The sequence below is a fragment of the Taurulus bubalis genome (genome assembly GCF_910589615.1).
Source record: "Taurulus bubalis genome assembly, chromosome: 20".
NCBI classification, from domain to species: Eukaryota; Metazoa; Chordata; class Actinopteri; order Perciformes; family Cottidae; genus Taurulus; species Taurulus bubalis.
Window position 1 is genome coordinate 11606599 of NC_136608.1, and position 13666 is coordinate 11620264.

The window sequence follows — 13666 nt, forward strand, 5'->3', positions numbered from 1 at the left end:
ACAAATCACGAAGCCAGTGGAGGATTCTGAGTGTTGCAGTGCTGCCAAGGAGGGAGCAGCTGGAGAAACAATGGACTATTCTGTTTCTGCTCAAAATCCTTCTGTCGCCAATAAGAAAAAACACTTTAATGCTCAACCAGAATTGGTTTGTAATCTGATAAAAAATTAAAAGCAGCAATTTTGAGAATGTAGGATTTGCGTCTTCATGGTGTATGTATATAATGGGTATGGGTGCAGAAAACAGTGTCACACTTGGGAGCAGCGGGACTTTCAGTGGTCAGATTCACATGCAGCATTTGTAATGGCCAAGTCTGCTGCACTAACAGGCACTGTATCCAATCCAGAATAGGCCCTCCTTTCTTCTGCCGTGACCAGTTGTCACATTCCAGCATTAGCCAGAGAGAAACTGTAGCTATAGAGGGGTACCACAAGGGCCAACCCAAACCAAATCTGTCTTCTTTTCAAGGATCTGTGCTAATTATCTAAGATCTTTTCACATTTTGATCTGTGATCTGTTGAACACGGCTGGTACAACGAAACCATTTGCCTGAACTCGACTCTCACATTGGAACCAATGAAGTCAAACCCCATCCATTTGACCCTAAACTTAGGACAAAGCAAAAGTTGGCTAAAGTGGTTCAAAGGTACTTTAAGTCAAGTCACGTTTTCACTCAACTCTGAAACACCTTAGCAATACAATAACTCTATCAACGGTCCAAAGGATAGCGCAAATAAGTATAGTGTATTAATTATGAGACAAACAGTGCAATAATTAAATATGTCAGATGCAATTTCCTACAGGAGGTTTAATATATTCCAAGTTTGTCAAACTATGAGTAGGGGATCCGAGATATATGGCTTTATTTCAAATGCTGCAGGAAACTCAATTATGAAACCATAGAACGCATCGTGTAACATCATAAAAGTACCATATTCCCCTCTGAGATGGGCTGGTGGGACAAGCAGACATGATGTCATCCTACAATGTCTTGTATTGCAGACTGGGTTACAAAGGATTGTAGCCAAGCCTTTGTTATTCAATATATAATTTACAGCTTTAGAGAACGCCGATGAAAGGAACACTTCCACAACATTTCCACAGTTTACAAAGTACTGACATGGGGCTATGCTCTGCTGAAAACGTTAGCTTAGCTTAGCATTGACTGGAAACAGTGGGACATGGCTAGTCTGAAGGTTACAACTTAGATGCATCATGTTCATTAGTGTGTTTTGGAAGTGCAGGTAGGAAGATTTTGTTAACTTTAGCAGTTTCTCTCTGTTTCCAGTCTTTGTGCTAAGCTAAGTTAGCCAGCTACTTGGGGTAGCTTTAAAAATGAGCATAGATTCGTGAGAGTGGTGTCAATCTACTGATCTAAATCTCGGGAAGAAACAGAATAAGAGTATTTCTGAAAATGTCCTGTTACTTCGCTATAACTGTAAAACAAGAACAGATGAGGCCATCTCTCCAGAAAATAAAAGATAGCATGCATTTCAATGTTTTGTGGGTGAAGGACCAGGATGGGAATTCCTCTTTACAGACAGACATCTATCCTGTCTGCAACAGGGTTGTCACACGGTTTGTTTCTGGTGCTGATAACGCTATCAGTGAGTCGATGCTGCTGGTCAAAGCAGTAAAAAAAACAGGGAGGCCACAGAGTGTAGAAAAAATTGCCGTTGTCAGCCGCCTTGGTAATGGATTGACTGGATGTGGCATCACGGTAATGAGCGAGCCTTGGGAGAAAAATATCTGTGTGGATTTTTTGATGAAATGCAGCCAGTGAGGTAGATGAGCTGCCATCGTCGCACTCAGTGGTGACCTCTAATCTGTCTGCTCGCCATGTCTGCAGAGCAGAGATACCAATCTACGACAGGACAGTGCTTTGGGATGTTACCTCAGGATACTGCATTTCTTTAAAATGGGGGTCAACCAATCAAAGTATTGACCGTCCAAGCTCTCTGTTGCGTGTTCCTAAACAAAATGAAGATAAAAATGCACCACATGGCTCACATAAATTGGACATGTTGTTATCTAAAGGAACACATGCATAATTCAGTGACCTTCAGTACAGTCCACCAGATAAAAGATGAAAATGATAAATTGAAAGGGTAAATTGTGAAGTCATGTAAAAATACATCAAAAATAAATTCTCATCTCAGTTCAACGTGAAAGCATTGCAAACATACAGCCTCTCCCATAACCATTGATCCATGAATATCAGAATGATGGGGAGAAACAAATTACTTTCAGTAGAAAGATAAATATGGTGTCTGGTTTATCTTGGGCTGACGGAGGCAGGAAAACAGCCATTATTAAATGCAGATTTCTCCCATTTATCAAGGCTAACTTCCACTCTGGGTTGCCTACAGTCAGGACCGTTATGTTTACTTAAACAGCAATTCACCGTATCTCCAGAAAGCCCAGAGTACCTGAAAATCCAGCGACTGAGACCAACTGTGCAGAAATAAGAAGTTCAATTCCCCTCCGTGAGATGGGTGAGCAGACAATTGAGCAATGCTTAAATAGACAGGGCAACAGAATGGGAAGATTGGCTTAAATGTTTCCTGTCCCTGCCTAGATAATGAAGGAGGATACTTAACTTGAATGATGGCGTGCTTTATGGTTCTAAACACAGAATAATTGCCGTTGGACAGACCCAAACCCGAGTGCACTGGTGTGTTTCCATTTTAGCTGGAAATGGTGTACCACAAAACCAAAATCTGTGGCCATACGGTGATGCAGGAAGCTTAAATTCCAACTGTGAACATCTTTGCATCAAGCCATGCTGATTTCCTGTTTCCAAAAAAAAAACATTATTTCAACCACAGTCACCAATTCCTTCTATGTCCAACTGTCTATAATAATCACGATCATCTCTTTTCATATCCATGTATCATTACTCCTCTAAATAGTCCTCTATTGTGCCACAATGAGAGAACCTCTTAATGCCACAGCTGCATTGATACCTCCACACATTCTCTATCTGCATTGTCTAGCTATCATTACAACTACCTATCATTAATATGCACTTTCAGGCGCTCATCGGGAGGAAGCAGGAAAAGGAAATGTAGATTAATTATAAACATGTATAAACCCATGTGTGTGTATATATATATATATATATATATATATATATATATATATATATATATATATATATATATATATATATATATATATATATAAACTGAGAACTGTGAAATTGAAGAGAATGACAAATAATTGATGTTTTACAGGAATTTGAAACTTTATGAGACATTTTATACGTGTGTATAAATGAAAATTCTATCCTAAATTTAGAGATCAATTACACCATATCCATCTAAAGTCCCTTACAACACGTTCCTGACCTACAGGATTCCATTTTGGCAAATGTCTTTAGAAAGTCTCCAATGTCATGCTACAAAGACATTGAGGGCAAACAAATACCAACTGTAGCACACTTAGGCGACAGAGCTCCCAGTATAATCACTTCACTCCCCCTACATCTCAATACCAAACACTATAACTGTACCCTTGAATAAAGGTAGCAGGGCTGTTATCTGATCTCTCCTGAATCTAAATCCCTCAAGCCCTCACACCAACTCTCTTTCTCCCCCCCTCTCAGGTTTTTATGAGGTGAGAAGCACAAGCCGATTTCCCCACACACACTGTTGGCCCTGTTCTAACCCAGAAAGCATTATGCATATTAATATATTTTACAAGAGTTAGCTGGAGTAGCCATGCATGGAAATGGGTAGAGTGTGTGCAGTGCTCAGCTAGGGTTCAGTGCTATTCTTTACAAGCTAATGAATCTCTTTTATTTACGTGAAGCTACTGGTACTTATATTATAATCAATGCAAAGCACAGTGGTCAGTATACCATGCTGAGATGAATGGGAGTTTCATCATAGCTTACAATGTCTACCTCATCTTAAGTATTGGCCAAACAAAATGTGTTGTTTCTTACTTTATCTTGAATATCTACATTGGGGTGTTTATTTGAAAAACTCTGAGTAGGGAAAGCTTGAGCAAGGTTACAGAACTGTTTGATATTTTAGTTTAGTCAGATTTAGTCAGATTTGATACCTTCTGACTAAAAGAAGGTATCAAATCTGACTAAATCTGACTAAACTAAAATATCTCCCTACTAGCATCTCTAAAGCTAACGTACTACACAAAATAAAGATTGGAATGAGAGAAAAACTTTCAATTTAGTTGTATTAAACTAAAATAACATTTGGTTTGGACATACATTAGTGATGTCATTGGGCGTCGAGCTTAGCTTACCGAACTCTGTCTCTCGTACTACAACTATACTACTGGGATGAGAATATATAACCACAGCCCGCCCAATTAAATCCAAAACCAACCCAATTTGGCGGAAGATCACCCAATCTGGCAACACTGGCTCCGTCACCCTGATCATTAACACCATTAACTACTGACAGCTTCACCATCGCCAAGGAAAGAAAAACACGAACCCCTCCACACAAGCACAAACAGACCTCTGAGGAACTGGCTGATGAAAGTTCGACCTCACTTCCAGAGTGCTTTTCAGTGGATACGAGCTGTAGTGAAATTTGAGCGCATAGTCAAGTGCTGCAGGAAAAAAAACAACTTTGATTTTCTGTTCTGACAGCTGTACTGGGCTACAGACAAAAAAATCCTCCACAGTCACTGAAAGATGATACTCAATGGCTATTGATTACAAAAGGTAGAAGAGCTAACCGCTTGCGTTTCGTGTGATCCCCAGCTTGGGTTTGGTTTTGTATTACGCCACAACTGCTATAAATTGCTTTAGAAGTCCACCTTGTAGTTTAAGAGCGACAGTGGATGATAACCTCTAAGGGTAATCTAACGCCACAGAAAGGAGCTTTGCTTACAAAATGAGTTTAGTGCACTGAGTGGAAATTCAACCCCATGCTGCTGAGCAGTTAGGAAGGCTCTCAATTAGCGCGCGGTTGGCCAGATAAGAAACTTGTGAGATTATGTTTTCACCCCGTTATCTATGGTTTGTGGTTGCCATACTCCAAAATCTAGCGTGACAAATCCACGGCCGTGACATTTATCTTGCAGGGTGCTGGCAAACTTCTCCGTCCCTGATGTCCATGGATACCAGTGTTTTGGGAACCACATATGGTGTGTATACAGGAAGGGCCGTGGGACTGAGGTTTGGTGGTCGTGTCTTGGCAGATAGGCGGGTCGACTGCAGCCTGCAAAGCATACGGGGCAGCCAAGGGTTAGCAGCAGCCTCAACCAGCATCGCGCATTGCTGGCACCCAATTGGAGGAGGGACGACCTTAAAATAAACAAAGCCATCTCTTCTCCAAATCTGAGTAGTGGTTCAAGAATTATAATTATCAAGACATGCGATACAAAACATGTACAACTAATGTTAATAGCAATTAAGTAAATACAAAATGACTCGTAACCTTGGGCAGCAGCTACTTCAAACTCTGAACCGTTGCTGGCTGGTACTGGGATGCACAGACTGTTTAAATGTAACTAATTTATGAATTACCTTTTAATAAAAGTTTCTGATAAAAGTCAATCAGCCTCAATACCCTTTTATTATTAAGGACAAGCATGCATGCTCTTCTGTTTGCCAGAAGAATGTTTTCCTGCCCCTTTAAGGATTGTAAAAGCTGGAGCACATCCCAGCGTGAGAAGGTAGGCTTTCATATTTCATCCTTTGTCTTCAGCACATGTACTGCCTTTTCTTTGCTTTAACGTTAAACCATTATAAAACCAAAGAAAAATTATACCTTCAACAGAACTGCAGTTCGAGCCTTCAATCGTGGCTTTAAAGCAGTTTCAAAGCCACAACATCTGCAGAGTTGACCCCTAACTGCTTTCGTGACTTCAATCTGCTTGTAATCAGAATAAGACTCTTTGCTCCCGCCTTCCTATTGTATGACTAATAGTTCGATCCCTCAATTACCAATTCTGAGAAGGCGACAGGCTCATGGCCAATGAGTAAAAACATGTTAATGCTCAAATACATTGGGATAGTTTACAAGACGGTAACATCTAGTTTTCTTTCACCAACAAACCACACTTTTTATGAGGTTTTCCTTTTTCTCCTCGAAAGCCAATAATTCTTTATGGGCGCAAAACTGGTTAAGAGCCTCAAAACCATCTCAAATTACCCTTCATGAACACTTTTCATCAGTTTCACTTACCATATTGTTCATTTTGATTCTCTACTCCTCTTAAGGCGGCGTTACTCATTTTTAAAACGCTTACAGTGAATATTACTCCCGACATTACACAAGCCTTTTCACCTCAACTGCATTACTTCCTGCACACAGTCACATAAAGACATTTCTCTCGCTAATTTCATTAGCCTACTGCTTACCTCAATATGTATCTGCTCCGAGCACATATTGTAACTTAAATAGCCTCAACACAACTAGGGCACGTGTTTCAGATTATTATTCTACTAGAGGCATAAAGATTTCTGGCAACATTAACGACAGCGAGTGGGCCGAAACCCATCACAGTGCGCCAACCCATAAGAGATAACAATTATGAGCAGTTATGGAAAATAGAGATGATTCAGGTCCTTTTGATGGAACATAATCAAAAACATGCATGAAAAATACCAACTGTTTGACGGGCAAAAAAAGTTAAATTTACAACCCTATTACGGCATGCACTTTAGGTCTAGATTATGGGATTTAAAGAAACATAAATATCTTTTATGTTTTAAAGAGACGGTGCATTCCAAGTTTAAAAACACATATTTCCCTCTTTCCTGTAGTGCTATTTATCAATATAGATTGTTTCGTTGAAATTTGTTATGGAGATGGTGTTCAAACCAAAAGCAAAGTGAATTTTCACGTCGCGTTACTCGCATGAGTTTACTTGCCGGACTATTTGTGGTTATTTGCTTCATTCGCGCTCGACGTGGCTTATCTCCATGGACCCAGTTATCATTTCCATAAATAACCACTATTTCTGCTTTACACATGTTGTGGAAGTCCCACAAACGTTATAACATCAAACGCCCTCATGTCTGGGTAGTACAATACATCTACATTGCAGCCTACAATAAATCTAAAGCAGCCAGCAGCCAGTAGCAAAGACACAACAGAAACACTGTAATGAAAACTGAATTTACTGCTTCTCTTATCTCGGTTGACACAAGCACATGGACATTCCTGACACAACAATGCTTATTAACTGAGCACACGTTCACATAGGTACTACAAATAATTCATACTCGGGACAAGTGGCAGTTGAAGGGCAAAAAGAAGGAAGGAGTTATTTCAATGTTTTTGTTGTATGCTCTTTGGAGGGTGTCACTGAGATATTTTTCATATTTGAAGGTGATCGGGGGGCTAATGTTAAATGTGTGCACCATTAACATACGTATAGGCAAATCAATAGCACTTCAACTCAAAGCAATATGGTTTGAACTCAAATGAAAGGGCGCTTCTTAAAGACAATCCCATATTGATGCACTTATCTTTTCAAACCTCAGAAACCAGAATAGAAAAGTAACAGATGTTGCAACCGACCAACTCTGTGAATGTCTGTCCTCATTGTAGCGCTTCTGTCAAGTCACTACTCTGCGTCACCTCTGTGTTATTTAAGTGGCATATTTACTTGTTTAAAACCTTGCGTGGGACGAGCATTTACTCTTTTAACGTTGAGGGTATTTCATAAAGAGAATAAAACTGAAACTGTAATGGGGAACTTGCCAGTCAGTGAAATCCAAACTCCCCCGAAGCCGGCTCCTTGCCCAGAGATTATTTTGCTCTTTGGAAATAAAAAGGTTTCCTCTTTAATCCCCCAAGGGACCATAATGCATTTCATCCAGAGAGGGACTGTGACGTTATTGGGGTCACAGACCTTTTGGGATACGGGACTCTGCATGCTGAAAATCCACTTAGGATGCATTTCATTTTGCAATGCTGCCTCCGCTATCTCTTGTCCTTGCTTTACTCTCAGTATCTACGGAATAAAGTCCAAAGTCTTCCTGGTAAAGACGTCCATTACCGGGTCGATTTGTCAAAAAGGTGTTATTAAAAACGTATCATTGAAATGCCGACATCATGCGGAGCGTCGTTTGTTAACCTGTCAGAAGCCCCGATGATGAGAATTCAAAGGAGAGCCTAGAGGTTACGGTAAATATATTCTACAATCTAAGACCACAACTCTCAAGAAATCAATCTAACAACCCTGTACATACATTAGCACATCATCACTGTGAATGGATTGTTTAAACAAGATCATAAAGTCTGACTTTACATCTGGCTAAACACGATAAACCGTAAACCAGCAGATTCTGTCTTGGTTACTTCCCAAATCAAAAATGTGCCTGGCTCAAGTCCTCTTCCAGCTCCCGTAAAACCTATTAATGACACACGCAGAGGCTTTTCATTGGGAATGCTAAGAGCGCTCGGTTGCGCCCTGAAGCAGTGCCCAGGAAAAACACTTGCCGTGATTGAAAAAGCAGAGCCCGGCCAGAACATCCCCACCAGTCGGAGCGCCTTGAACTATCTGCTGCGCCATCTCGTCTTCGATGTTAAGAACTGCATGTGACGTGTGACGAGAATTTGATTTACAGGGTGAAAGGGTCAGATAAGACTGTCACAGCTCACAAGAAGGCAAACGTAAAGGAATAACTTTGTCTACAACAGAGACAGTCTTTTTAGACAACTGATCAGAATTATAAGTGCAACGCTCCTCTCCCTCAATCCTTCCCTCGCCTTAACCTTTTGCCCATAACTCTCCTCTAATCCCTGAGGGAAGAGACCGGGAGCACACGGCTCTTGACCCCGAGAGAGGACGGCATTTGATGAACGACCAGGGGAAGGTCAGACCTCTGATTGGTATTCAACCTCCTCCATCTGAGATCGCTGAACCAAAACGCAGGAGTGTGTCCCCAAGAGCGTAAATTACCACGGTGACTTTGATAGATAGACAGCATTGGTCGGCACACTGAACTTTCACTGAGGGGATGGAGTGCGAGTGTATAGGCTGAGGCAGGCAGGGCGGCGCCGCGGGTGATCTGTCACAGAGCGGCTTTTTGACAACCTCGTGGTGTCACGGTCACATGTACGGACGAGGCTGATGGATGAAGATCCCCCCCGCTGGGCGCTTTGCTTGGCGATGGAACTGGAGACGGAGTATACGGAGCTCATTTCTACCACCACTACCCCATGTCTCTCCACTACTTCTCCTCCTCCTTCACCTCCACACACACACTCTGTCTTATAACACACACAGGGGTCACCGAGGGTGCTGAAAAGTAGAGTGTGTGGGGGGGGATCTTTGACCTTTTAGGGGTGTCTGGAGATGGTTACCAGACAGCAACCGCTGACGGAGCTGTGGATGAATAAGGGAGGCACCCTGCACGCTGTTCATTCTTTTAATCCATGGAGAAATCTGCTACATACCTTGCATATCAGTAGTTCATCTGGTGATTTAATGCTTGATAATGGAAGACTAATTAATATTAGTTTGGACAGAATCGTTGGAAGAGCCAAAATCCCTTATGCCCATAAACAGTATTTTAGAGCCGATGAAGAACTACCTGTCCAGTTTGTCTCTTTTTAAAAAGGGGGCCAGCTGTGGTGCTGAACTTTTACATGAAGGGCGATTACTCTCAAGTGAAGATGTATGGCGAGCACACTCACCTAGCAAAAATGTAACCGCATATTTTTCTTTTTTGTGGATGTGAAACACAACAGGCTTGGATTACGGTTAAATCATAATAGAGTAGTCTCTATATGTGGGTCAGTCTTGTCTGGCTCAGTGACCTCATCACAGGTTAACATGCAACTATTGTAATGATTGATTAATCATATGCACTGCTTTTCTCTGTTTTATATCATTGTAAACTGGATTTAGACTGTTGGTCGGAAAAAACAATACATTACAAGACTCAAATGGATGGACATTTTTCACTGTTTTCTGACAATAGATTCATGGATAAAATAATCCCCAAATAACTGTATGTTTTTGTCTTTTATCATCTTGTGGCCCTAAGATTTGTCTCGAAAGTCTTTAGAGGCTCTTGACATCCACTAGTCTATTTAAATCTTACTGATGTATATTCACATGAATAGATGTAACTAACTAAACTGTTATTTTAAGAGAAATATAAACTTCTCTGAAACAGTTTTTTTTTGTTGGTGAAAGTTTCCTATGATAATCACGTGTTTCCCCCCTTCATCACTCCACCACTCTCCATCAGGGCAGCACAAGTTTTTCCCAGAATGCCCCTCCACAGCATGATAGTGTTGACATGTTTATTCAGCTGTTTGCAAAATGAAACTCCCGGTTCAAATTAGCTGTAGTTCCCCAGGGAGCCGGGCGTAGTTACAGCAGGCACCAGTGCTTCATCAACACAAAGAAGAGCAGATGAACCTCTTGACGTGAGCAGCACGCGATGGGACCGAGGAGGCTGCCAGCTCACAGCGTGCGCAACTTATTGTTGCTGCATAGTTACTGTGGACATGTGATGCGCGCTCTCTTTATCAAACCTATTTTTAAAAACATATAAATAATGCATGCAATAATAATAACATTATAGCAACTATAGGAGCACCATGAACTCAATAAGCAGCGGTCCAAGTTGTGTTTGAGTGATGCTGGGCTCCAGCACGTTGCCCTTCCTTCTCCCTCCCTCTGTGCCTTTCACTGCAGCCGGAGAATAAGCAGTGATTCATTACGGACAAAAGCACATGCAAACATGCGGGCAGGCGCAACGACCATCCCTCCCTCCCCCGCTTCCGTGCGGAGGTAACAAGAGGAGATGACAAGCGGTGATGATGCTGCGCTCCGCGGGAGAAACCTACCTGTCATCGTAGCAGAAATCTGCGTCCAGCGTGTTCAGATAGAGACCCACTGCCACGGCGGTGCACACCAGCTCCGTGATCATCTCTCAAAGCCAAAGTGGGAGAGGAGCTGGGATTAAAAAAAAGACTGGAATCAGGTCTCCCCACCCACCACCACCACCACCACCCCTCTCCCACCCTCCTCCGTCTCTCAAGTCTCTGTGTTATTGTGCTCTCAATTCAGCCGCTCGGCAGCGCGGCGCTCCAGACAACGCAGGGCATTTCCCCGTGACATGCTAAAAAAGTGTATCAAAGTTAGCCATATTCCCGGTGACCCATAGTGGTGGGAGACGGGTCAGCGGTGCCGGGAGGTGAAGCTAGAGCCGGGTGCGCATTGCTGTGCTGCGGTGTCCTCAGTGTGCGCATCTCTCCGCCTTGGCACTGGAGAGAGCAGAGCGGGGAGACGCATGTGGTTTTCAGGGAGGCTGAGCATGCGCAGTGGAAGCAGCACTGGTGGGAGAGAGAAAAAGGTGGCGCCTGAAATAAGTAATTGTGTTTTTGTACATCACTGGTGGACGAGGATAATGAGCAATCGTGTACAGGAAGTCAGGAATGGGAATATATATTATAAATCCAACGTTGTATGTGTATTTAATGTAGTGTTACTCAATAGACAATGCTATCTTTTAGGGCTTATTTTATTTTAAACTGGGCCGTATGACAAAAATACATTGGCATTAACAAACTATCCACGTTATGAAAACCTTAACTTTACGTTTTGTATTCTTATCATTTGCATATTTTAAAATACAAAAAATCTTAACAAATTTAAAGTAAGAAAGTAAAAAAAAGAGTTTAAAACCTAAACCTGAATCATACTACAACTGAAATAATCTAAAATGATATTCATCATGATAATGTCCATAATATATAGATTATGACACAATTTTCTTTTATACAACTTTTTTTTTTAATATTGTGCAGGGTTTAGCAATTCAGAACAAATAAATCCCATGTCGGACCCATATCTTGACCTCTGCTAGTAAAATGAAGATTATCTGATTGTTCTGCTGAGAAATAAACTGGAATATTCCCATTTTGAATTGTGAATTTGGAAAACATTGATAGGAAGATGATGGGGGGGAATCTGACAACCCATGTAATGCTGAGTTGTCCTATAAACAGCTGAGATGGGGCTGCTGCCATTATTATCACATTATCTCATTCTAACCCCAAATTAAAAACATTGATTCATTTGATACACCAACCCCCCAGCGTCCCTATGGAGAGGCTAAACTGGGATAGTAGGTGCGATCGATGAACTGTTGGACCTCACCCTATGGTGAGAATGCATCTGGGCGTCAGTTTGGAAACCTGCAGGCTGGTCCCGCTGACGACCAGCTGGACCGACGCCTGGTTCTCAGTCGGGGATCCGAGCAAAGAAATCCAGTGCAGGGCAGTGAGAGAGGAAAACAGATGGCTGGAGAGGGGCTTGCAGAGTGCAAGGGCATCGGCCGGTGACGGGTGAGACGGGGACGGGGCGAAAGCAGTCATTTGTAACAGTGGCACCCAGAGACCCTGCTTCTGGAAAGGACTTGACCTTGACCTCATGGAACCTGTTGGACAGGCCTCTGTGTTTGTGTACCTGAGACTTATGTTCTTCTGTGGCATGCATCAGTGTCCAGCTGTAACAAACGAGAGCCTTCGTGTGGGTCGTTGGAAGTGACTCAGTCCGTTTGTCACGCCACGGCCTTATGATACGGCCTCCTCCTTGTTGGTTTTGTCAGATCAGCGGAGTCGCACGGCGACATTGTCACAACACAAACCCAAACAAACCCACGGGCAAAAACAAAGTAAGACGCACACTGCGACTTTACTCGACCCCATGGGGGACGAGAGGTGCTGCGCTTTGCAGTCGGCACAAGTGATTAAGGGATTAGTGAAGGAAACGAGGGAAACATGCTCCTGCAGAGAGTATAAACAGACCCAGGGCAAAACAAACACATTACAGGAGGAGAAGTGTTTACTCCGTCTGACTGATTACCTGCGATACCCTCTACATGGAGCGGCGTCAGGAGTGTATCGCCTGCTCTTTGGGTGTAAACAGGCAACATTCTGAAATAAAACATTCTTTTTGGGTTTCAAGTGACTGAAGGGGCAGTTGGGAGCTCTGCTAAATCATTGGGGGTATTTACATTTATTGATGAATGTCTTTTACTTCCTTCTCTTCCTTTTTTTTCATCTGTTATAGGACGTGACAATCATTTCCTGTCGTTGATTTAAATGCATGTGGGTTTTCTCATTTAAGCCTTATTTTGTTTTTCTCATCAACAAAGCAAATGTTTGCATATTTGACTTGACATGTGATGAATCTAATCTTTGCTGAGGCTTTCAGCACGGGGCTACATGCTTTGAATGAATAAATTTCACGCCCTCCCCAATATTTTGGAATGTTAGATGAGACGATTAATATCACTGTCATGCCGGGAAGCTTACTTTAGCATAAAGAAACAGGGAAAACAGCTCCTCTAAAGCTCACTATATGACACATTATATCTATTTTGTGTAATATAATCATCTGGAGTCTAGTTTTATTATGGTTAGTTATTGCCGACTCTTTACAGTCATTTTTGTCTTTGTTTAACACTCTTTAAACAATGTGATATTCAGAGCGATTGAGAGCACATGGAATGTTTAGTTTTTAGCTTTCAGATGTTAAAAAGGTTATGCAATATTTTAAAGGATATTCTTGTTTTTCATCACAAGCTTTGTTTTATTCATGATTTGGTTAATTTAGCAAAATAAAGCTGCCAGCCAGGAACCTGAACAAGAACAAAGACAAAGGCTCAAAATTTGACCAAAAATGTACAGAAATATGTAAAAAGTACAACTATAA

The 13666-nt window shown here is 41.8% G+C and overlaps 1 protein-coding gene across 1 annotated transcript in view; it reads right to left on the reverse strand.

The window, feature by feature from the left end:
• Positions 1-10874, reverse strand: part of tmtc2a (transmembrane O-mannosyltransferase targeting cadherins 2a) — a gene marked incomplete at both ends in the record, with an annotated part of 44816 nt that extends 33942 nt beyond the window's left edge. Inside the window, one exon of the mRNA XM_079236102.1 lies at positions 10792-10874. Within this exon, the coding sequence (XP_079092228.1) occupies positions 10792-10874 (83 nt within the window). The remainder of the gene's footprint in view (positions 1-10791) is intronic.
• Between the last annotated feature and the right edge of the window lie 2792 nt (positions 10875-13666).